At 33.3% G+C, this 27,143-nt stretch overlaps 1 protein-coding gene across 1 annotated transcript; it reads left to right on the top strand.

Annotated features, from left to right (window-relative positions):
* Positions 1-6,875: 6,875 nt before the first annotated feature.
* LOC132554076 (potassium channel subfamily K member 1-like) lies at positions 6,876-24,334 on the top strand. Its single transcript, XM_060218374.1, has 4 exons — positions 6,876-7,315; positions 22,450-22,593; positions 23,353-23,751; positions 23,864-24,334. Exons 1-4 carry the CDS (start codon positions 7,141-7,143, stop codon positions 24,124-24,126), a joined length of 981 nt encoding a protein of 326 aa, XP_060074357.1. The 5' UTR covers positions 6,876-7,140; the 3' UTR covers positions 24,127-24,334.
* The last annotated feature ends 2,809 nt before the right edge of the window (positions 24,335-27,143 follow it).

The following is a 27,143-nucleotide window of genomic DNA, read 5'->3' as shown; positions in this document are numbered from 1 at the left end:
AAACGAATAAGAAACGCAACTTCAAATTGTAGGTTTAATAAAATAATACTTGTGAGCATTATGTCTAAACTTCATATGTAATAGTTAATATTGAATATTGATGTAACATCCTCTAAATGTTTGGAGATTTTTAAGAAAAGGTCACTTCGCTAGAAGGTCATGATTGGTAGTACCCTACGTGAATCCAAGTTGAAATGGCAGCAGTTTTGAAACCGTGCCCTAATATCGTGTGTGTCCTCCTCGAACAGCTATAGTATCTCTAATTCTTCATTGCATCGAGTTCATCAGGGCATTGACTGTCCGTATTGAAATGTTATTCCATTCTTGGACGAGTGCATTTGCTAACTGGCGGAGGGTATTTGGGGGGTTACGGCGATTGCGAATTCTTCTGTCTAGTTCATCCCACAAATGCTCGATTGGGGACAAATCAGGGCTATATGGAGGCCAATCTATAGGAACAATGTTCTGTGTCGCAAAAAGTCTCTACAGACTCTTGCAACGTGTGGTCTCGCGTTATCTTGCTGCAAGGTTAGATGATGCTGCCTAACAAACGGCACAACATGGGGCCTAAGGATCTCATCCTGATAGCGTATGGCCGTCAAATTCCCATTGACTATCACCAAAGGTGTCTTCAAACCATGGGAGATTCCCGCCCAAACCATAACTGATCCATCCCCAAATCGGTCATGCTCCAAAAAACAGGCGTCAGCAAAACGTTCAACTCGACACCAATACACACGTTGACGGCCATCTGCTCAAAATAACGTGAATCGAGATTCATCGGTGAAGAGCATGGACCTCCGTCTCATAGGAAAACGTCTGGGCATATGTGCCGACAACCATTGCATACCACGTGCTCGACGTTGCGGTGTTAGTGGTAAACCAACGTACTGTCGCCTTGCTTGCAAATTAGCCTCACACAGTCTGTTGATCACCGTTTCGGGATGAATCCGATGGTTATGATTACCTATCGTATTCCTTGCCGTTTCAGCAGCCGTTAACCTCCTGTTACACAAGTGTGCCAGCCTAACAACCCTGATCTCGGCCGGTCATCGACTCTTCCTGTGGCGTTAAGACGTGAAACTAATCGACTCATAGTCAATTGGTGAACTCTGAAGTGTCGAGCGACGTGAAGTTGCGTGCTCCCTGCCATAAGCATCGCGATAGCATGTCCTCTATCAACCTGTGATAACCGTGGCATAATTGTAAAAGGAATTATTGTTTGCAAAAGTATTGGCGAAGATGTGTCTCAATTAGTGATAAATTGATTCTGGTTTGAATGAAAAAGAACACATATGTTTGTACAGGCACGGTTTTTGATGTTTTTACCGTACCGGATGTGCATAAGTTTCTCGTCACACCTGGTTGATTTTGAACATTGGTTAGGGTGATAGGCAGGGTGCACTTTTATTTCCGCGATTTTTATACAGCTATGTATATTTAATACAAAATTAATAACAATTTTCCAAGTTGTGTTTTTTTTTCGTTTCAGTATACATGAAATCCAATCAAGCATTAAGGAAAAGTAGAATTTTAGAGTAAATACTGTCAAACTTCCCATTTTCTGGGGTCAAATCAACTCTCTGATTTCATAAAATTATTATCCAGATCCATAATGTTTCAGGTCTAATTTGGTTGAAATTTGCTCAGGTGTTAAGCTGGAATATTGTTTTTAAAGGAAAAGTTTGCAGACAGTGCATCATGGTTAGTGCATAGCCATGGACAGAGCATGATAGCAATATCTTGAGCCTTCGGTCAGATGACCTAAAAATTATGACTATAGAATTTCTACCAATTAATAATAGTCTTCTTCACTGTGAAGATTTTCAATAAAAAATGAGTTTGTGTTTGCAAATTAATACAACAGATGGAATGACTGATTGATACATGATAGTAGTTGAATAACATCCACCTATTGTGGTAAAAATAGCGGATCTTACACTCAAGTCTATGCAGTACTTTATAATGGGATATATCTGCAAAATCTCCTGAATGTACATTTGCAAATTTTGCATATTTCATTTTTTGCAATTCCAGTGTCTCAGAATTTCAAGAAGTCTGTTTGAAGACTTTGAAGACTTCAGAAAAGACATAGCTTACACATAAACCAGTGTAGATTTTAATACATACTAGGTAAGAGATTTACATAACTACTATTTATATGTCATTAAAGTATTAACACCTAGACTTTGTTCAGGTGCATGTGGGTATATCAACTCTACCAATATATTACTCATTCCTCACAAGGAGAAGAAAGATTTTGAAAAGACTGATAAAAATTGCCAAAAGTAAATATACCATATACCGATATACTATATGGAATTTGTTAAACTTGTTAAAAAAATTGTATATGTCACTCGCCTTACATGTCCCAAGCATTTAGTCCAGTGACCTATCAAAATATTTACCAAATATAACATATTCAATTTTACATTAACATAAGTTATAAGTCGAAGATTTTTAAAAACATCACAAAGGTGTTACATTAAACAGAATTTTTGACATGACCATATAACATGACACAACAGGCCAGTGATGTGATAAAATAACATTGAAGTGTACAGCATGATAACTTTCATAGGTTCATTGGATAAATCAATATCCAAGAGCATGACAGGGGCTGTACATACTATTACCAAAGAGAAATGTGACTGCTGCAGCCATTGTTCAACGGTATTGCTATACATTTGTAAAACCTCTGTTATTTATCATAATTATGAACATTAATATACTGTACACAGTAGTAATTACACATACATTTTAAGTCGAGGAAGACAACAACTGCATATGTAAGATATTAAAATGCTTTTTGAAATTTTATATACATACATGTACCAGGAACAGAGAATATCAACATTTTAACAACATCTGTCTCCTAGCTGAACATTTTAAATAAATAAATATAAACTTTATTTATTTTACAACAATTGCGAAACAAGTTATGTCAACTTATACTAATCACTCTTGTTGGCCCGGATGTAAGTGCGCGAGGGGTCTTATTGTGGAAGGAAACCGGAGTACCTGGGAAAACCCACGTGGTCAGGCAGGTGACCCCACACCTTTTCACGTCCGTTCCGGGAATTGAACACCGGTCGGCTAGGTGAAAGGCGAGTGCGTTAACATTGCGCCACTTTACCACCCCTGAACATTTTAATTGTTCTTCGTCATCAATAATTAACAAATAACTATTACACTATGTATTTAATACTATATTTTTAAGTACTTATGTAATTCATATACTTTTAAGATATATAAATGTGTATACCATAAGCTTTGCACCATTACGATCTTTTGCTGTACACATCATTAAGAAAAGGTTTCCATTTTCTGATCCTGGTTTCCGCCCTATAGATAACTGGGTGTGGGCTGCTTTGCTCTTGTTTTTCATGTTCATTGTTGGCAGCATTCTGTTTTGAACCTCAACATTGCAAGTTAGCCTCATCTTGGAACTGAAATCCTGAATCTGACTTCTTATCTGAAGGATAAATTAAAACATTTCAAATAATTGTATCACTTCTAAATGTAGAATATTGATGCAACTTTCAGTATATACAGGATTTTAACATGATTTACCATTTAAATGTAACTGCATTCCTCATGCCCCTGGTATTACGATCATTTTAGCTCTCTGCACTCCTAGAACAGTTCCTGGCAAAATTGAAGGTTCCATGTGTAAAGACTTGTGAACACTAGAAGACTAGTTTGATGTATATACAATGCATGATGTGCAAGATGGTATAGGTTGTACTGGGTTTGAAGTTTGGTGTCCCTTCTTTGCAATTTCCAAAAATGTGTATAAGTCTGTGATTGGTCAGTTTTTCCCCCCCTGAAATCCGCTCTAGACCAGTCAAAATACTTTATCCTCTTATTTAGCCAGAAAATGTTGCAGTGGTGCAGAAGTGATTGTAATCTGCAGTGAAGATGATAAACTGATAAAACAAGTCTTATATGAGTTTTTCATTTTTCTGAAACTACATACGAAATTTATTACAGATCCATTCAGTAATTTTCATGAAACAACAAGGACTGATGGACAGATGACAAACCACAAATGCAGGGTGATTTAATAGCCTACCATCATCATAGCAAATCATCTGATGACTGTGGGCTAAACGGGCAGTTTTAAATTGTATATCCAAATGTCTGTCTCATCAGATTTGCTTGTTTTCAGGCGACTATTAAGTATATCATACTTGATAATCACGTACAAAGATGTTAAATCATGCCACAGGGGCATGTTTGTTGTTACTGACAATAAGAGTAAACAATTTAACACAAAATTTTAAGAAAGGGCAATAATTTCTTTGTACGACCAATGTATATACCAAGTTTCACGATCCTAGCTTTAATGCAAACAAAACTAGGCACATGACACAAAATGTTAACAAAGGGCAACAACTCTGTAACTGAGGGGTCATAGATCTTGACATTGCTACACTGCATCTTGCTTTTGTATGACTTGTGAATATGTATCACAATTCAATATCTTAGTTTAATTGCAGGCAAAGTAATGCCCAGAACACAGTTTTTAATAAGGGGCAATACCTCTGAAATGGAGGGGTTGAGGGTCCCAACATCAGTACACTGCACATTGTCTTTGTATCATCAATGTATCCACCAAGTTTCATTATCCTTGTATAAATGCAGGCAATTTAATGTTGTGCTCTTGACACAAAATTTTAAGGATGGACAATAACCTTCTAATACGAGGCTGTGGTCACTGAATTTGGTACACTGCACGTTGTCTTAACATGATCAATATAAACACCAAGTATCATTATCCTTGCTTAATCGAATGAAAGAAAAGTTAAGCTTCGAACAAAAATTTTTAACAAAGGGCAGTAACTATGTAATTTAGGGGTCAAGTGCCCTGACTTTAGTGTACTGCACTTCGTCTAAATGTGACCAATATATACATTAAGTTTCATGATCCTTGCTTAATTTTCAGCAAAGTTATGCTCCGGACATGAAAGGCTGGACAGATGGACAGACATGGCATTGACTTCATGTTCCAACAAAAATTTTCGGGGAGCATAACAAGATCTTCTGGTATCAATTGCAATAATAATGAAATATCCTCTGCTTCACCAATAAAAATTTTTCAGGTTTGCTATTCTTTTCATAAAGTTTGGACCATCTGTAGAAAGATCCTCTATACTCCAGAGGTTGCATTCACTTTCACTCTCTGCAACCCTAGAACATTTCACGGCATAATTGAAGGCTCTATGTGCAACATCTTGTGAATAAGACATGAAGGGTAGTTTGATCCTTTGATGAAGTACATCTCCAGGTTACATAATGATATGTCGTACTGGGTTTGAAGTTGGGTGTTGCTCTTTTATAATCAGCAAATCAATATGTTATTGGTCAATGTTTTTCTCCTGAAACCCCTCATGACCAGTCAACTAACTTCCCTTGTGCCTTCACCAGAAGGTGCAAGTGATTGTAAATGTGAAGTATTGAAGATACAGTAGAAAGGTTGTTATTTTCAAATCTCTAAATTTACACATTGCCACACTCTTTGACTTTAAGAGATTCGGTTCTCCCAATGTATCATATTCTGTAAAATTCCATATATAACAATAAAGGTGATATATAAAGAATTGTTATGGAGAAGACCTCTGTTCATGTTCAGTTTGTTTTACTTATATATAATGTTACATACAAGATAAAATTTAAGTATCTGGCCCTTTTGTGACCTCATTAGGCAAAGAGGAAATCATATCCCCCGCAAAAATTTGTAATATTTTTAAAGACAGTGTGATATATATATAGATAGGCTATCTATTATCTTTTGTAACTTTTGTTAATAAGATCTTAGCTAGCTTACTGTAAGTCAGTTATAAGGGGAAAGTTCAGTCTAGTTAACTGTGTTCTGTAGTATGGACTTTAGATTGATAATGTAAATTTTATTATTCTGTTTTTTTTTTTTTTGTTTGTGTATTTTTGAAATTTTGGACTCCTTTTAGAAAGTTTTATAATTAAGATGTATATATATATCAAACCAGGAAATGTAGAATATTATATATATAGCCGACAAAGAAATCAAAAGGGTTGTTGTTCGTTATTTTCAATTTTCACTTGATACAAGTACAGCTTTACATCAGATGAATGTTCTTTTTTACTATTTGGGAAGAGCGACCTTTTCGAGATAAAGTTGTTATTTGAAGTGAATTTTACGAATGAACTATGCACCAATATTAAAAACAAAATTAAATCTATGGGTCTTTCAATAACAGATAATATTTATTATGATAAGATTCATTTATTCTTTAAAATTAAAAAAAAAAAGGTGGGGCAAGAAAAAAACATGAATTTTGTTATTTTGCAGTCTGCTAAAAATGTATAGAGAGGGAATATAGTTGAAACTTGTTTATTATTATTTATAGTCAGCGGTTACAGGCCCTTGTGTAAACAGTTGAAAAGGCGAAATATCTATAATCATTATATGTACTACGAAGTTAACAACATCATACTAACTTTGTTACACATAACTTACTTTCCACTATGAAGGATTTCGCATGTCAATTTTGCGATAGCTCGTAGCTAATGTTAAAATTTCCGCCAAAAGTCTCGTTTTAGGCAGTGTACATTTCCGGCATATTCATACGCTGTGTGTGTAGGGTTTATTTTTAATAAATATTTTCACTCGATTGTTAATCTTTCGGTTTTTCTTGACATGAAATATATAAATATACTAAAAACGATACTAATGAACAATAGCAATATGCTTCTTTCATTTGGAAAATGTAAACTTACATTTTATATTCTTTGCGGAGTATTATCCGCTTTAGTGTTGTTCGGTCGCCGCTGTCAACCTCGAGCCGAATCGGTGCCACTTAATCGATGAGCTCTTTGACAGCTGTCAGCTAATCGGGATCGGGCAAATTTCTTCAACTGTTGTGTCTGTGTTGTGAAAATACGATACCATGCTTCACTGGTTTTAGATCGACACATTTGTTTTTGGCGCATCTTTAAAATGTCATCGTTATTTTGGATGCAATATGTTGAACAGTTCGTAATGAATATTGAATATGATGATGAACTGATTGATTCTGGACTCGCGGCGTTGTGATTGTGTTTGCGGTTTGCAAGAAATGAACGTTTAATGCCGGTTACAGCTACAGTACTATTGTAAGGATGAAGCTGAGGAAGAGCAATGTGCGACTGTTGGCACTGTCGGCTTTCTATGCACTCTATCTTGTTATTGGAGCGTCCATTTTTTCAGCCATTGAAGGTCCGAAAGAACGGGATTTAGTTAAAGAACTCCGTGATTTGAGGATACAGTTTTTGGAACAGAACAAATGTATAACAGGTACAAGACTTCTACAACCTTTTCTTTCATTTGCTATTTACGTATCTGTAACAGATGTAAAGCTTTTGATTTGATAAAAAATGATATAACAGAAAACATATACCATAAAAATCATGTATTTTCGTGGAACTCAAATTATGGGGTTTCACAAAAGATATGCATTTTCGATGGCTCTTAATTTCATGGATATACAAGTTAATTCATTAAATCCACTTGTATTAAAATTATGGCAATCTTTTTTTTTCTGTAGACATATGGATTTGAGGATTGAGAGTTACCACTAATTCAATGAAAATATAACCAACGAAAAAAAATGACTTTACAGTAACCTAAATACTGAAGCTGCTTTCCATACATACTATGCCTATATCCAGTAGGAAGTGGATGTAAGAGAGAGAGAGAGAGAGCCATATCAATATCTATCATGCATAGCATCAATATCTATCATCAATATCTAACATATCTATATTTGGTAATGAGATCACCTTGTACATAGCCTTTATTTCGAGGGCACAGGTTGTTATAAACCAATATTGATTTTAACTTGAACAGTTCTTGTAACATAAGTTTAAAACTATGTACCAAATAGAATGATTAGATATGCACTTGGGGCCAAACAGATTTTGAAACATTGCAAATCCACTTAAAGATACAGGTATCTGCAACTCTCGGATAATTGTCTGAAATTGATAAAACTTGTCCATAAATGTTAGTTATTCCTACGGCCTTTAATTCCTAACCCTACTGTTAGTACCCGTTCTTGTAAACTACCCACTGAAGTTGGATCCATGCAATGAGGATTGCCATCGACACCTGACTGTCGGACATAAGCCCCGTCATGCCATGTCTAGAACCAAAGTAGTGCTAAAACAGTAAATTTTGGACAAAAATCACAATGAAATATAAATGCACAAGTTTTGCAACTACAGGAACCCTCCTCATGGATCTGCCACTCAGACCCATGTGTTAATATAGACAATGTGATAAAAGTGAAAAGAGGGTGTAAAATTGCGAATGGACAGTTTCAACTAACAGACAACTGGTATCAATTATTTTTTCATAAAACTACAATATTTGGTGCATAATTAATATCAAATAATGTCTGGAAATATCACAACACTATGATGATAATAATAATAACATTTTTTATGTTTGTTCCCCCTTTTTTGTTTTGCTATGTAGTGTGTAATCTTTATTCATACTTTAACTGTATACTTAAAAAAAAACTTGTCCAGAAACAATAATAGTTAAAGATCAGTTTATTTCATGGTCAAAATAGTTAACTGAACATTTTGTGGAGTTAAAGATAGATATGTCTATGAAACAACAAGATATTTCTTTAAATACACCATTCTGATTAAATATTTTCCAATGGCTACAAACTTTTTGATTACAGAAGCATATTTAATACATAATATAATGCATGATATATACATTAGTCTTTGTCAAAGATGTAGCACCTACCGATGTATATATTTGTAAAGATTGACAAGACTCACATTTCCTGTGCACAGATATACTGCAGAGCCTCCTGTCTAGGTTTCACTACACTGGTACAATATACACAATTAGAGGAGATATTCGACATTTTACCAAGAATCTAAATGGCTTGTGATTTGCTAGTGAACATGCAACATTAATTTATGTATTGGATAATGTGCTTCTATTCATCTATTGGTTGATTGTAATTATCTATTGCAATTTTCTCTGATGTTTTGTTATCCCACAACCAAAAAAGTTGGTGGGGGGGTCCCCCAGATAATCAAATGGGTTCTGTCTGTCTGTCCAGATGCTGCTTTCCACATGACATCTTTTGAAGGACAGGTCAGATTTTGATGAAACTTGGTTGGTACATTTGTGACCTTAATTAAGTTAATCAGGTTAGATTAACGGCAAATTCCGCATATATTTAACGAGGCTGCTGTGACCTGATTTGCTGATTTTTTAATCACTCTATGAGAAATTTTTCTGCACTTTATCTTATGAAGGAATGATAAGATTTTTATGAAACTTGCTATGTAGACTTATTACCTTAATTCCTTGTTCAGGTTCGATTATCAGCAAATTCTATGCATATTTTATGAGTGCTGTGAACTAATTGGCTGATATCCTTCGAATCTCTAACTGATTGTTTTCCACGTGTTATCTTTTGAAGCAAGAAATGAAGTTCAAGTTTGATTAGTGGCAAATTCTTTGCTTATTTAATGAGGCTGCTGTGGCCTGATTGGCTGATATCATTTCCACTTTTCTATGTTGCTCACTTTAAATGTAGATATTTTACCATTGAATATGGGCAGAGTATCTTAAAGACTATGTCCTTGTTTGGATTGTTTTGTTTTAATGTGAATGCTGCAATTCAATGTACAAAAATACAATTTGTGTTGAGAAAGACACAATGAACAACTTAACTGTTTACTTCGAGTAAAACCAGACACACACTTACCTCAAAAAAGATGTATTTTGTGGTAATTGACCCATGAAGGATGGCTGTTCTGTTTATTTTGCATACAACAGAACATTTGTGTAAATAGATCATGGACTTCAAAAGATGTTATGAAAACATACACACAAACTTTGCAGTGTAATATTATATGATGTAATCCTGTTTGTCCCAAAAATTAAAAAATCTATATCCTGTTTGTCCAAAAAACAATATGTACATGAATAAGGCAGTGTGTGGTTTAACATTTAAGGTACCTGTGTGTGTTGTTTTAACAGGTAAAGAACTGGTCCAAAATTTTATAGCGGTAAACTTACACAAGTAAACCGTAAAGCTATTTGAAACATTTTGAAAAAATCAAATACAAATATTATTATAACGTTAACTAATATATAAGCATGTATGGATAAGAGGAAGTAGTAAACATTCAAGCCCTATATAAAAATTGAACACCCAAGCTAGATATGCATAACTGTACTGGAACAGTAGTCACCGATAAAATGTATACTATATCAGACATCCTTCCAAGTTAAATTATGTTGTAAGTATAATTGTATAATTATACAAAATGTACATTATATGATAGTGGTATGTAGTGCTAAATTTACCTTATAATAAAACTCTTGGTAAATTAATGGCTGGTTTGTTTTCTTACCCATTACAGACTTATACATACAAATTCCTGTTTATCCTAAAAAATATTTTTATCTGATTTTTCAGTTTTGGGACAAACAGGATGACACCTATTATACAGCCAGTAAACTTAACATAGAACAACACCACTTAACTTAAACTTTCTTTATCAATTCTTAACTGAAAAAATACATACATGTTGGCACTAACTTCGTATTTCTCTGTTGTTATATGGTTTGGTCATAATGAATTTTTGGGGCGTAACGGTTTTGAGGGAAAATGTCTGACACCTGTATAACAACTATCAACAGACACTTTGTAAAGTATACAAACCTTTAAGGACAAGGGCATATAGTTTTACATAATGTTTACAAACTTGATAGGTCTGTCAAATGCTTTCATTTCTGTGGATCATGCAAATATACCACGTAACATATGTATAAAAAGTCATACTCTGTTCCTTTTATAAGCTGTTTAAACTAGAAAATTAAGGTCAATACATGTCTCTAATTGTACCATAGTATATGTAGCAGCAGAGCTTGCAAGTGATTAACTGTAGAATACAGCAGCCATTAACTAGAATGTGAAACATAGATTGCACTCCTGGGAAATTTGGTGTAGAAAGAAAATGTGCTAACAGACGTTTGGAATAATATTAATACTTGTATTATATATATACTGGCTGATTGGTTTCTGTCATCAGCAACCTCATAGTTGGGGATTCATATTAATAACTGTCTGCTGTAAAACAGGACTTAGTTGTAGCACCTATCCAATGTCCATTAAGGTCAAATGCATGATACTTATCTGATGAAAATCTGTAAAACAGCTTGCAAGGTTTAAATAAAGCTCCGACACTGCAACATTTCTGTGTACATGTACATATGTAATTGCTTATGTTCAAATTTTTAAGAAATTTAATTGCAGTAAGACAAATCTGTAAAAAAATTAGACTCAAGAAGTATTTCTAATTTCAGTAAAAGAAAATACATTTTGGTGTAGAGTTATTTCATTACAGTCATACGGATCATGTGATGCCAAAATTTGGTGTAAATGAAGAATTAGGACTTCATGTACAAAATGCTCATTTTAATATATGTTGTGAAAGGTACTGCACATTCTCTCAATATATGGTTTAATGGAAGATGAACAGATGTGGCACTTTCAATATAGCATTTGGTTGTATATAATGATTATTATCACTTATAAGAGATAGGAAGGATATACCAGGTCTTGTGATTGCCACTGTGTTGTGTTACTTATTTATCTTTCTGTTATGCAGTCCATTTGACTTCTGTTTTTGAACACATCATGATTTACATCACATCTGTCACTGTACCATCCTAGTCTGCAGACATTGTTATATTGCTTGCATATAAAAAGAACTTGACTGGCTTCAATTTATAAGAAAGGAAGTCTTCACCTACACATAATCTTTCTACAGAAGAAATATTGGCTAATCTTGCTTTACTGCTGCAATCATTGAGGTAGATTGTCTGCATTGATGATAAGGATACATACCTTCTGTATTTATATCAGATTCCAAAACTTCACAGGAATCTGTCTGAACAGGATTTTATTGTTGGCTTATCTAATTGTCCAACTAAACTTCTGACAATTTATCAAAGTCTTCGGGGCTGATTTAATCCATTGCTTCAATCCTCACAGAAAATGCTGACTAATGGGAATGCTCTTGAGGACCAAAGGTCAGAGTCACTGCTATATTAAATACACTTAAATAGAAACTTGGTTTCAGCTTAATATTTTGAATTCTGTTTCACTTTGGTCAATGATGTCACTTACTAAGTTATGCTCCATCCAGTTGTTTTCCCTAAAAAGTGCAGCTACAATGTAGCTTACTTGGGTTCATTCTTTCAGATATGGAGGTCAAAGGTCATGGTAACTCTAGATCTATTTCTCTGAACAGAAAATTAGTTTCTGCAAAATTTCACATGTTTTGTTGGGTTGATCATTATTCAGTATCAGGACTGCATTTTTAATAACAACCAAGTTTTTAAAAAATGAATATATATATATTGTTTTCGTTCCCAGATAAGAGCCCTTAAAAGTGTAGGATTGTTTTATAAGGTTAAATTGATGATGTATTATGGGGAAAATTCATATGCATGATTATAAATGAATCAGCTCGCATTTTCTTGCAAGGATAGGAGTGCTTATGAAACCTTTTCCAAAAGTCAAACCTAAATGAAATGAGCATCAGTATTGGGACTGAATTATTATTATCACATTCCTAACGGCCCATCAACACATAAAAGGTCATTAGGGCCATCAGAAAGTGCATGCATGTTTAACATTATTCATGAATACATGTATGTTAGTAGATGTATTGTGATTTAGCTAGTCCTCTAAAGGAACAGTTATGCCAGTCATCAATAAAGATGGCCATCAATCTGATGTACTATTACTGGACTTAAAGGTCACAGGCTTACACTGCATCATACTGTGTGTGTGGTGTTGTTTGTGACTCAGTAATAGCTTGGTGCTATGTGTTGGTCTATGGTCTGATGTTCTTGTACATGTGTCAAATAATCTAACTAAGCCATGACATTGTCAACTGAAGTTATTTATCAGGTTTTCTTTCAGATCACAAGAAATACATAAACAATCCTCCTCATCAACAGCTTGTGAATTTGATTATATCACACTGAAAACCCTATTGTCCACCTACAAGTGGTGCATAATTTATATAACTGTTTATATGTATAATTTAGGAACAACAAATTGATTGTTGTAGTGTAAATCAAATTGTGCTAAAGAAGAGAGAAGATTTTTTTACTGAAACCAATAGAAAAGGTTGTACCAAGTTTCAGATGGTGACAGACACAGGGACTTCACACAAATTCCTGATAGCAAAGTCCATAAATATATATTATAGTGACAAGGTCTAGAAATCTTACACTTTGAATGAACTTATCACAATTTGCATTTTTGATGGGATGACAATTTGAATGCAGTGCAATAGTTGTACTAAAATCTGAAATTGTAGTTAATAAAAGATTTTTGCAACATTTTTACAACAAATCACTGATGTAAACAGGATGTACAACATATATTCCTGCAATTCAAGCAAAGTATGAGATTTTTAAAACATTCAAATTGATTTTAAAGAAAATTTGAAATTACATTTTGTTTTTGAGAATTATTTATCATAATCCTGGAATAGAGTTTTGGGCCTGGGCCAAGACCTGGTACGGTGTACACCAGTAATCAGTGACAATGAAAAGATGGTAGTTGTTGTGCAATAAAATGAGCACCCTGATGTTGCTTGTTACTTGACAACATCAAAGAACTTTCTGTGTGGAAATCATCATGGATACTTTAAAGAAATGAGAGCATGTTTCAACTGGACAGGGAAATGTCTACATAGCCATTTCTACATATATTCTTAGTCATCAAACACTCTTTAGAAAAGTTTTAACATTTCTCCTTAAATGTAATGCCTGTGTTACCAAGATCTATAGTCCATAGAATATTAAAAAAAAAACATAATTAAGATATGTTTAGTTTTCCCTACTGGGATGTTACAACCCTTGTCTCTATAATACATACATATGGACCGTTGAGTGAGAATTTATGCCAAGTCCCTATGGTGGCAGACTATTTTGGGATTTGCTGATGCTGCTCATATTTGCATACATGTACATTTGTATTGTATTGTAGTACTTTATAAGTTACCTTCCAGAACACATGGTCTTATTCTCCTTGTACTCTTTCAGGGATCTCTGTGTAAATCTTGATTTTGTTTCTATTTTGCATTAGTTTTGTTGACAAATACAATATCAAGGTATGGTCTGATCCTTTCAACCTGAATTTTTTTTGTTCTGATCTCTTTTTTCATCTTTTTGTTTGGTCATTTTAATTGGTAAGAGCTTGATAACCTTAATATCAAATTGTGCTTTCATATTGCAACCACTTTTTTTTACTTTATTCATATTTGACATGTGATTTATTTATAAGTAAGTTTTAGTTGTCATCATAAAATATAAAAAATGTTAAAGTCTTATCCAAAGATTTCTCTGTGTCATAGAATGGAACAAAGTGAAATTAAATAAAAAATAACGTCTTGGGTCATCTTCATAAAGTTTCTACTAATATCATATTAGCAACAATGTCAAAAGTTAGACCAGCATCAGTAACAGAGTGAAGGTAAAAGGTAATGATTGTTACAGTGTAAAATCATTTTTATCAATTAAAGCAAAATCAAAAATATTTTAAATAGATTTGGTCAGGGTCAAGGTCATTTTTATTGATGTAGATTGGAAAGGGAGGAAGTTTTAAGTCAAGCAATGAGAGTTCTGGCTACTCTCTTGCTACATTCTACATGCATGTTTACATCCAAATATATAAATGTACAGCATTACAAACAAAACTAAACTTTAAAATCAATGAAAACAGCATCACCCCAGTGCACACTTAGCTGATTGCTTTTCTACAACAGCAGTGATTGTGTAATATTGACTCGCGTATAGATAGTTCTAGGCAAAGATTCAGTTGTAGTAATTTTCATAAATATTTTATTAAATAAAAGGAGAAATCTGTTTAAGAATATAAATTGAAGGTCTTGATGATCAAGATCAGAATTTTTTATTTGAATTTTTACTGATATTTGAACATACAAATGTGCATATATGGTCACATTTTATGTGTAAGTATTGGGTTGGTGTTTTATATATATAGCTCGTTGAATTAAACCATATCTGTGATCTGTGATCTGTACATTACATCACAGAGTGTTTCTTAAGAAGTGAGAGAGCAGATCAGTACATGCTACACTGCATCTTTTCACGGATACAATTGAAATAAAACATGATGTCGCCTGGCAAACAGTTTGGTATGGAAATGTGGAGTATTCAGTATGATAAATAAAGAAGAGTGACACTCTGTTACTGCTGTCATTGTAGCTGACTATTGGGTAGGGCGTTGGGTATAATAATCATTCTGATGAATTTCCTTGTTCTATTACAGTGAAAGTCTTGCAGAGATCAATATGGGGTCATTATACTGGTACTACTGCCATTGTACAGACATCTGGTTATGACCTCTAGAATTCAATCATCAGAAGTTCCTACCAATGAAGGCCAAGATATAATCATCTGTGAAAATTATATCCATAACTTCCTGTTTCATTTCAGTAATACTTACCATAACATTAGTATGCAAATACAGTACCTACACCCATCTTTGTATCCCAACAACAAAAGATTTTTAAAAAAAACCAATCCCGCCCTCCCTATGATCCATGAGCCATCACGGCAGGAATGCAGAGTGATCTCCCTTCCTCTAATAATCTAAAAAACCTCAATTTACTTTAGTTCCTGAGTTTATATTGAGGCCAGTGGACAGAAGATCCATGTCACACATGTAAAAGTTTGGTGGGGGGAAATAAATGATATTGATCAATGTTACCTCTTTTATCAATTTGGTGAATGTTTGGCCTATCTCACACAAAGGGCCAAGTGAATTTATGGCTTTTTGTGGCATCTGTTTGTCTAGATCAACTTTTCCATTTAAATGACTTCTTTTCAAAACCAAGACCCAATGTCATGGTATTTGGTAGGAAGGTAGCCTGTTGAAGCCTAACAAATTTTGCGAAAAGAAATGACCTTGACCTTTATTCAAGGTTACATGGGTCACAAATTTGTAAAAAAAATTTAAACAACTTCTGACTAACCAAAAGGCACAGAAGCATGGTATTTGACTGATAGGTTCCTAAGAAATGACCATGACCTTTATTCAAAGTCACACTGGTTGAATTTGTCAAAGCCTGTGCCATTGGTGTACATGTTAATGTATTTATGATAAGAACTGAATTTGATGAACTGATTATAAGACTTCGACGTATGTAATTGAAGTGGATATATTTACAGTTAACCTGGCAGATGAACTTCAACATTAGTTGTAATTGACTGTCTAACCTTTATACACTGTGATTTCTCTCTACCAGATAGTATTATAACGTCATGAAATACGGACTCCTATGTGTCTCCGTCATAAATCACACTGGGTTTGAATTTGATACATTTTAAAATTCCTCTCGGAACTAAACAAATATTGAGATCCTTAGGTTGGTCTTTCAAACGTTAAGGTTTTCTGTTACGGAATCTCAGTAGAATAAATATTGGAATAAGCATTTAGCAAAATATATGAATAGTTCTGAAAGATTAAGAATTTTTTGTTCATTTTGTTTGTATGGTATCAGAAAGACTCAAACAAAAGGCAGTTCCTTGATGGTTATTTTTAGGTCTGCAAACGAAATGCTTTCAAACATTTTAAAACTTTAAACTGATTAAAAACAAAAGAAGAATTTAAGTAGTTATAAGGGTTAACTTTCTATTTTGTTTAGGTTATCAGGGATAACTATAATTGAACTTGGTTAAGTTTGATATAACAGGCTTCTCCATTTCTTCCACTTACTCAAGTGCAGTTGTTGTTAAGATACTTGATATTCCAAACAAAAAAGAAATTGTTGGTACTGCACAGAATTTTTTCTTAAATTTTGTATTTAGATTCTGTTGTTCCTAGTTCTGCACATCTGATTTTGGAACAGATCAGGGATAACAAAACAGCTGACAGCTAACATTGGATTTAACAGTTGAAAGATTTCTACACTTTACTGCTATACCTTGAGAGGAATTTAAAAATTTCTCGTAATTAACAGCAAAATCAAAAGAAAAAAGATGAGACGTGTGAAAAGATCCAACCTTTATAGAACAAAAACAAAATGATCATACGATCGCAGACACTAAGATCCCTGTTGGTACTTCTGTTTGTCTATATCATGATTGCATCTTGGCTATATAGTAACAGAAAGAAAAAAATAGATCAGGGATGGATTTTTAGAATCGTTTTAGAATAGCTGTGAACATATAACACAAGATAATCCTCTTTGATTGATCAAGAATTAACATTTTTTTTTATTAATTAGACCAAGGTATGACATATTATGTTTTAGGTGATGATTTATAATTAAAGGTTCTTGATTTACTGACTAATGTCTATGAGAACTTAACAGTCCAAGTATTTTAGAAATAACATATAAGCTAAATATATATATAGAGTTATTTGTGTCACTTTCGTGTTGCGTGTAATATCCAATAAACCTGGTCATACCAGTAACACATTTTGCGATTATGTATTGATCTATAGTCATGACCTGGGGCTACTTTTCCCGACTTTGAAGAAAAATTTGTATTCTGAAATAATTCCTGGATTATTGATTACTATGTGAAACAGTGGCACAGTGAATGGTGTGTAGACTCTGCCTTTTATTTGTACATGTATTTTCCGCTAGCAAATATCAGTTGAATTGAAACAATATGTAACATTTGATTAATATCAAGTCTGAGACAGGGGTGATTTTATGGCGTTATAAAACATCAGAAGCTTCTGGCATTGATCCAGTCTGTCTGCCTCTCAAGTGGCTTTATAGAATATTGTCAGTAAAATCAGTCCTGGATAGTGTCTCAGTCTGTAGTACATTACAAACTTTACGTAGAAATTAACAACGTTGTATTATAAACGTGTACATGTATTTCCTCACTCACTTAACATGAGGCTGATGGCTGACAACACATTTACTTCAGGAGTATGCAGATTTATATATATATGTGTTTTTAATTAGTATGAACCAGCTGTCGAAATGAAACAGAAATTGAAAAAAAATTTTTTTAGTAAGCTAGTTGACTTTTTTATAAAAGAGTTTTGAAATAAAAATGCTATTAATTCCTCCTGTATTCAGAATGCATCACTGGTTGTATCAATATAAAAGTAAAAACCCATAAAATTCAGTGCAAATTGTGGCAGTTTAAACTTTGATAAAATAGTGTCAGACATTAATGTACACATACACAGGTTATGAATACTGAGTAGCCCCCAAACTTAGATGTAGATGAGCTGGTTAGTTTCACTCATTGTACAGTGTTTGGTATAAATTTTCATGTTACTTGTTCATGTGTCACACTTGAGCGATTATTTAATCACGATATAATCAACTAATTGTGAAAAATTATGTACTGTTAATTAAGTTCTCGTGAACTAGCATGTAGATCGATGTATGGTGTCATGGGTATCCATCTTTGAGTATTTTCATTTCTTAGACAATTTCCTAACAACCGTAAAGCTTGGGATAATGACATTTGGGATGTAATTGAATTGCTTGGATGAAACACTTCATGAAACTTGCTCAAATAATTGTAATTGAACCAGAAGCTGAAGATGTCAAGTCAAAAACTTGAAGTCAAATCATAGATGTGTGTTATATATTTCTGTGATAAAGAAGAGATGGCTGGCATTATGATACATAAAAATAAATTAATACATTTGTATAGATGTATTCTCGCTTAATATTTTGATAATTAATTTGACATCATAATTTCTTTTCTTTGATATTGGTTTGCATGTCAATTGTGGATTGATAGTTTTATTAGGATTAATCCGAGAAAAACAATTTGAACATTATGATTATGGCATAGAGCTACATATATGTATCCATAACTTGACATATAGCACCTTCTGTTAACATCTGGAAGATGGCAGCTATATTGATTTTGTCAGGACTAGTGTCGAAAGCTTGACAGAGTATAATAATTCCAAGTAATTACTATGGCGCCATCAGCAAATATTGTCTCGGAACACAGATACATTCCTCAGATAGCTATTAGCTAGACATATTACATAGGAAGCCAGATGGAGTTCTATGTAGCCCTGATGATTTATTGGATAATTGTGTACTGAAAGGCAGATTGGATAATTCTTCTGATGCACTTTAAATATGTTCAGTTTGATGAATTAAATACCAAATTAATAGTGGTTAATTCATTGATAATTTTCTTTCTTTGAAGAATTAAATCAACGAAAATGTGCATACTCTGAATGACTTAACTGTAAATTACCACTGACCACCGAGGTTATTAATAACGGTGTCAAACTATCAGAAGACTAATTATAGAAGCTGAATGGATTATCTGATGTTTTCAGAAATGTCATTCTAAACATAATGTATAGCCTATCACTGTTATGTACAAACACTGTAGGTATATTTGAGAGGTAAATAGTCGTGATATTAATGGGTTGTCTTACTTAGCTGTAGAAATCATTAGTTAGATCCTTGGATGATTCTGTTATGAATACCATCAGAGTTAATCACAAGGTTGTGTGGAAAGTGAAGGCGATTCATGGATGATATATATACATGAAGTCAGTTCTTAGAATCTGTCATTTTATTTCGGTTAAGTATAAGAGTACTTTTCTCCTTTGACATGTTATTTTGAATTTCGTAGTCATAAAGATTTAAGCTTCATATGATATATGTATTAGATACACTGGCGATAAAAAGAACAATGTTGACAAAGGACACATTGATGATTTAAATCAAAAGAATTTTTTTTCTATCTCTATTTTATGAAAGCTTTTGTTTGTCTTGCAATTGGAAGATTGTAGTTATGTTTCTGGTATTTGTTTATTAAATAAAGATTGGGAAGAAAATAAATATACTGATCTCTTCATGTGATAAAAAGAAGTTGGAATATTAATTTTTCACTCTTGTTTTGGTACTCGCATTATCATTTTATTGTGACAAGTGATACTGTGGAATGAGCATCGCAGCCTTTCCTGACAATGACAACACAATAGGACACTATTTACAATATATACAGAGCAACTTCACCGAGCCAATCCTTCTCAGAGCCGATCTCCTCTTGAAAACACAAAACAAAATGGCAATGTATGGAACGATATTCTCTTTATTATAGTAATAAAAAAACTTAGCACTACTGATCGCTCTCAATTCTTTTTATCAAACTAATTTTATGTATGAAAAGATTGAAACATACTAAAATTACTTCTAAAAACAGGTCTTACTTTAGTGATTAAGACCTCAGTATCAACCAATGGACCTCGACATCAACACTTGTGGTGACATTTGTACGCTTTGTGCCCAGGCACATACCAGCATGGGCAGTCATTGTACACCATACCTACCCTGAACAGGAAGATTATAACAAACAGTATAGATAGTTATCTCTCATGACAAAATGAAACAATATCAAATGAATGCATTGATCATTATACTGAAGCTAGAAATGTCAACAGACAAAGTGAAAATAAGTATTGATACAGAGTCAGAAAGTTTGCCTGTTTGTTCCGTTATTTTACTTTGTGACTCTGACATGACTATGGATTGACCAAGGTTTTCATGGTGGGTATCGTCGATGAAGCATCTTTCTTTTGTCATATTTTGCCATAGTTTGATTGGACTTGAGTCTGGATTTTTATTATGTCGACATGTTGATATTTCCTTTTTTTGCGTATAACAATGATGTTATTTTGACACATAGAAATAGGAACCATCAACAGCATATTGTTTTAAAAAATATTTTTTTATACTGATCATCAAAAACACCTGCCTGTTCATTAAATATATATATCGGTTGAAAACACTTACAGACTAGCCAACCATCTACCGAGGCTAGGTTGGCTGTATTCCGAGATCGTAGGGCAAAATGCGCAGATTTCTATACAAGTGAACACTGGTGTTTAACTTTACCGAAATATTTTCACGTTATAAAGCTTATTTTCTGTATTCAGTGGGACATGCACAGTGTAAATGCTAAAAGCAAATGGAATGGTTAATGTAATATACAGAAAGGAATCAGTTCAATTATATCCTAGCCTGGATTGGTCAATTTGGTGCACTTTTGCAAACTGAACACTTTCTCATACACAATCACACCCTCACAAAACAGCAAGATATATACAATAATGTTCCATCCAGATCCAGTTCATCATCCTCTTCACAATCTCTCTCGCAGTGCATTGTGATACCTGAATTACACAGAGGTGTATTGTGACTGTTAAGGAATGACAACTCTGTTAGAGATTATGGATGAAATCAGCTCTCTTGGGCAGGCATGTTCATGAGTACTAACCCATCTGGACAGTGTACTTCAAACCCAATGTGTACAGTAAGGCCCACTATCTGTAAAAATGACGCAAATATTCCAAGCAATGGGATGGTCTTATGTTGAAGACCAACAGTTATGGCTCAAGTCAGAGACATGTTAACTGCTGGATACTGAGGGATCTGTATTGCTGCCACCTAATGGCACATAACTGAATCTGTCTTAGCAAGATCTGATATGTATCCGTTGGTCTGTTTTCCTCTTCTCAAACCCAGTGTAAAAGATGATAAAAGAGCGAAAATGATGTAAGATGTCCATAAAAGTCAATGAAAACCATCTCATCAAATACAGTCACATTTATATTTGACTTGTGCATTTCAACAGTTTAATAATTTGAACAAACTGAGATTTGGTATGTGAAATGAAATGTTAGTATTATGTTATGGATTCATTATATAGAACACCAAATGTTGACTAAACATAGAATCAACAGTTAATTAATCAGTAATTGATCAATCATGCTGTACCACAGTATACAAGCTATTTATGTCACCTTTGGGACTCCATAGCTTCCATACTTCATAAGATTCATACATTGACCAGAATGTTATAAAAAAATAGAATATCTTTAACATAAGATGACATTACACGTAAATTGTTATCTTACTCCTATCACAAATGTTTTGAAATGATACATTACTAAATGTATGGCTATACATGAAATGTATGTCTAAACATGAAATGTACACACATGTACAGTAACAATCAGTCATCATCGTATTTGAGTGGACAACATTATTTGAGAATACTTGACCGGTCTTCATCAGGTAAACTCTCTAACCAAATTGATAGACCAAATAGGGGATAAACACTTAAACACATTCAGCTATCTGTTTTTTTCATTCATTGTAAGGTCTATGGAAAATGTGATATTTCTCTGCACTCATTAGGTATGTGTTGTTGCCTCCATGCTTTGAAAATGTCTTTCTGGAACCTCTTGTGACTTTTGAAAAATTTCACATGACTCGGCAATATAGACAATAACCCACTAAGCAATTACAATACATACAAAATACAACAAGCACAATATGGGAGCGTGACAAGTATTGTTATTAAATTTATATTTTGTTCACTAATTTCAGACAGGCAGTTAGAGCAGCTTATAGAAGTGATAGTGAGAGCCACAAACAAGGGAGTGTCTGCCACCAAAAATGTGACCATGTCCGAACCAAACTGGACATTTGGACAAGCCATTTTCTTCTCTGGCACAGTACTTACAACAATCGGTAAGGATGCACACAGAAGTGTGACATTTGGAGCACTGTCATGTATGTTGATATTTGCTGATGTTATGTAGATGATAAACCTTTTACCTGTTGTCTGAGATTCTTTTTAATTTTGGGTCTTTCAAAGTCCTCACAAAAATGATGGGAGGAAACTAGTAAAATTCTGATTTATTACCCAATGTGATTCATACTCAAAAAGGTCATTTTGGAAACCTTTATTGTGACCTTTAAAAGATATTGAATTTGAATATTGAGTTTTCTAAAATATTGGAATAAAGAGGAAAAATACTAAACATGTATTGAAATGTCTTCATCCAACATTTTATAGAAGTTCAAGATGTTTCATCTCAATGAAGTCAAAGTTTATTATTATTTCCATTTTTACATAATGTATGTTATATTCATTTACCCTGTAGGAAAGTAAATTGTTTATCGAAAATGAAATTTTGGGAAAATTGTAAGATATTTGATAAACAAATCACAAGTGTAGAAGTCCACAATTTCAGTTGACTAAACCTGATAGCCAAGACTGTTCAGTTGTATACAAATGTACATTGTATCAGTATACTGCACTGCTGCAAACATAATCAAAATCTGCTAAGAAACAAAATCCTTCAAAATTAGTTTAAAGATAATGTAATGTTTCTGTCTTGAAGATCTTTCATTCAATCTCTAGATATTCTACAGTAAAGTATATCTTTTCTGTGGCTGTTACAGTGTTATTGTTTGTTGATTAATTTGACCTTATTAAATTTGTAGGATATGGGAGAGTGGCACCATTGTCTGATGCTGGGAAGGGATTCTGTATTCTATACGCCCTGATTGGGATACCGTTAACACTCATCATGTTCTCAGCTGTAGTGGAACGTCTGATGATCCCCACAAAAATTTTCCTCTACTTCCTGTTTAGGAAGTTGGGCCATCTATATAAAGTGTTCCACATCCAAGTCCTTCATCTTGTCATCATGATCGCCATTGTGCTGGTGTTTTTCTTTGTTGTTCCCGCTGGTATTTACGCAGCCTTGGAACCAACATGGAACTTCCTTGATGCATTCTACTACTGTTTCATCTCCATGACAACAATCGGACTTGGAGATTATATTCCTGGAGATAATCCTGACCAAAACCTCAGAGCCTTATACAAGGTTGGAACTACAGGTAATATTGACTCTTTATTGTGATATTTGTCTGCCTTCACTATTTCACGGGGGCACATAATAAGTTTTACCCATGTCTGTCCAGCTTACCAGCTTATACATTTGCTTTGTAGTGTACCTGTTCCTTGGGCTGCTGGTGATGATGCTAGTATTGGCTGTACTCTACGACATTCCAGAACTCAACCTTGGATTTCATTTCTACTTACGGAGTGATGGCCAGGATGAGGAACGCACTACATTGCGTAGTTCTATGGATGGAGCAGGTGGACCAAAGTACTCCAAACAGGTGGACGATGACCAACATCCACAGCCAGTCGTCCCTCCCCCTAGACCACCCTTCACCAAAGAGGACACAACCATACAATCAACGCAATAGCTTGGATATGAGGTGCATTGAATAGCCACAAGGACTGTCAGAACTTAAAATTCTGTACTTATTTATGAACATAGTCTCCAGTATGTATTGCAGATACTTGTCCAAATGTATTATTATTGGGTACATGGTATGTTGTATCAATAAATTGTTGGAGGAAGATCAGGGTAGCTTGTCTCAGAAAGCAGGTATAATGACCATTGATGAGTCATTCGGGGACTTTGATGCTGTCAAGGTTATTTCTAGATGTGACCCTCGTATGTAAAATGTTTAACAAAATTTTCAAACAAAGGTATACGCAGTGTGTTTCTGACTAGAATGTTGAATGGGGGTTTAGGATTAGTGATTTTGAATTGTCTGAACAACATTCAAAGATGAAAACATTCCGAATTCTAAGAGCTTGAGTTGATTATATTTCTGACTTCAGTTGTAGCCTAGCTTAATCTATGCTTGTTTGTATAGCATTATGGTTTTAGACCATTTAAGTGCTTAAAAGCTGTAAAATTACTGAGAGTATCATTACATATTATTTACAGTTATTAACTCTATTTTCATGACAACATATATCAGAAGGTTGTGATTGCTATTTTACATGACCGTGATTTATTATTACCTACAAAAGCTGATTTGTTTCTGTATACAGGTAATTAGTATAGGTTTTAGTGTAGAGATCCTTTTATGGAATTGATACATGTGTCCATACAAAATGTTACAAGGATTTCAAATGGTGCAGATTTTCAACTCAATTTTAGATTAAGTAAATTAATTTAGAAATGTTCAAGCTAACAAATTAAAATTAGGCAAATACACAAACAAAATGGAGCATGAACAGTTACAGCTCAGTCTGGTTTTATTTAGTTCTTGTTGATGAAATCAAAAGATTGGGGTGACATTAACTATAATGAAATCAATATTTAAACATCAGAAGAATTAGCACTATATTGGAAGGCAATTTATATTTCCATATTTTGTATCTGACGAAATGTTCCAATCACCAATCTTTATCATATAGCTTTACAAATATATTACCAGTCTCTACCAAAGATTCACTCTAATGAAACTGGATATTGGTTAAGTCAGGTGTCACGAAATTTATAATCCGGCGTTCAGACATTACTCAGACCAAGGTATGTCAGAGACCGTAATTGAATTTTATAGTGAAAGACAATAATGTGTAAAACAAAATATTTTAACTATCATACTGTTAGGTAGGTGAATATAACTTCCTACATATAACTATTTTTAAATGGGCCTTGACTGAATTTAAAGTCAGATAATCAAATACATGTATTATAAGCCGTGAAATGCATTTCTAAAAATACAGTTTGTGTGACATATTTGGAATTTTTCATCATGTTAATAAGTCTTTCTAGATCACCTGACACCTGCTAAGTGATTTTTAATTTTTTAATTTTGAGAGAATCTCAAGATCCTTTTTTTTTTCATATCTGTTGAAATTGATTCTAAGTTCACTTGATCTTAAAGCTAATTTGGTGTTGAATTAACAGGTTTTCAACATAACATCTACTGTTTACCTTGAAAACTAAATTCTTCATATCAAAATTGTGAAAGAAATGTTGAGAATACAGGTTGACACAAAGAGCATACCATATAAAATGTCTGTCAATAATATATATAGAAGTTATCTATATTTTTGTGTGTGTAGCACATGTTGTTAGTGTTTTAATGTGTGTTTTATGTATTAAATAGTGTTTATTATTGTGTTGTGAAAGCCTTATGTGATCAAAATAGTGTTATATATATATATTTTACAGGGTATACAGTTGCTTAGTTTTTCACCTTTCCTTAATGTGCATTTTGATCTGATTTATTTTATGTTTGTTTGTTTATTTTTTATTTACAAATTTGACTTTGAAATATATATATTCTTTAGTAACTTTAAATACCAAATTACTGTAGCATGATAGATTTTGAAACATTCTTTTTCTTTTAATGACCATTTATGATAAATAGGAATGCTTTTGCTGTCAAGATAAACTCTACATTTACTGATCACATGGTCACGAAAGTTACACCCCACTTTAACACTTCATCCCTTAAAATGTCAAGCGTTGATGTCAATATATTTTGTCATAATTTTTCATGTTATTTTTTTTTTTAATTCTTTTTGCTTTTATTTTCTTATGAACACCTTTTCTCCGTTGTTTGTAATCTATAGCTATTGCGATCTCATTTTTACATTTTCACTATATCTTTAGCCTATTAATGTTAACACATGCACTGACGTAATCCTCATTTTTATCAACTATTCTTATTATACAATACTGTCTTTAAAAATCACTGAATGAGATGAAACTGCTTTTATGGATTTGTTGATATAGATATATGTTAGATAATTTTTTTCCTACAGGTATGAAATATCAAGTAGCTTTGATTTAGTAATTTCTGACTACATAAAAGGCGTACTTAGAAAACAAAGTTCTTGTTTTAACTATTGTTATGAAATGGGTCATTATGTGTCAAAATTTTGGTTCTAAACTGATATACGTTGAAGAGGTATATATTATTCAAATGAAATTAGAAAGCTTAATTGCTTATGTACTTAATTAAATATATGAAAAATCAGTCCTTTAAGTAACAAAAAAAAAGTAAATTCATCCAAAATGTTATTAATTATGATTTACATCATCAAGACGAAAACATTTACACAAAGAAATGACTTTGTACATTTCTACTTAATTGAAAAGATGTTCTCAAGTACTATATACAAATGTATAACTTTATTTGTTAAATATTGATTTTTCCATAGGATGTCATATAAACATTTTCATGTTTGCATCTTCAAATTCCAAGGGTTTCATCATCTCTTTGTGTATTGTCCATACCATTAGATTATGTCAGGCTTGCCATGTGATGTTCTTTAACTTTATGAATATCTGATATCTGATATTTTCTCCATTGAAGGGTGTGGATATTGAAAATTCTTTGATTTTAGAGATGCTTGATATAAATCATTATTCTGACAAGCAGCTTTATATGAAATTGTATATCTAACCATG

The sequence above is a fragment of the Ylistrum balloti genome, unplaced genomic scaffold, assembly GCF_031769215.1.
Source record: "Ylistrum balloti isolate Yb309-2 unplaced genomic scaffold, AGI_CSIRO_Ybal_v1 Utg370376, whole genome shotgun sequence".
Lineage (NCBI taxonomy): Eukaryota > Metazoa > Mollusca > Bivalvia > Pectinida > Pectinidae > Ylistrum > Ylistrum balloti.
The sequence above is the reverse complement of the archived record's forward strand: the minus strand, read 5'-3'. Positions and strand labels throughout refer to the sequence as shown.

Excerpts from the sequence above, each read along its gene's own strand:
- LOC132554076 (XM_060218374.1), top strand. The coding sequence starts at position 7,141 with ATGAAGCTGAGGAAGAGCAATGTGCGACTGTTGGCACTGTCGGCTTTC. Across the intron at positions 22,594-23,352 it reads CACAGTACTTACAACAATCG|GATATGGGAGAGTGGCACCA; the intron begins GTAAGGATGCAC and ends TTAAATTTGTAG. Across the intron at positions 23,752-23,863 it reads ATACAAGGTTGGAACTACAG|TGTACCTGTTCCTTGGGCTG; the intron begins GTAATATTGACT and ends TTTGCTTTGTAG.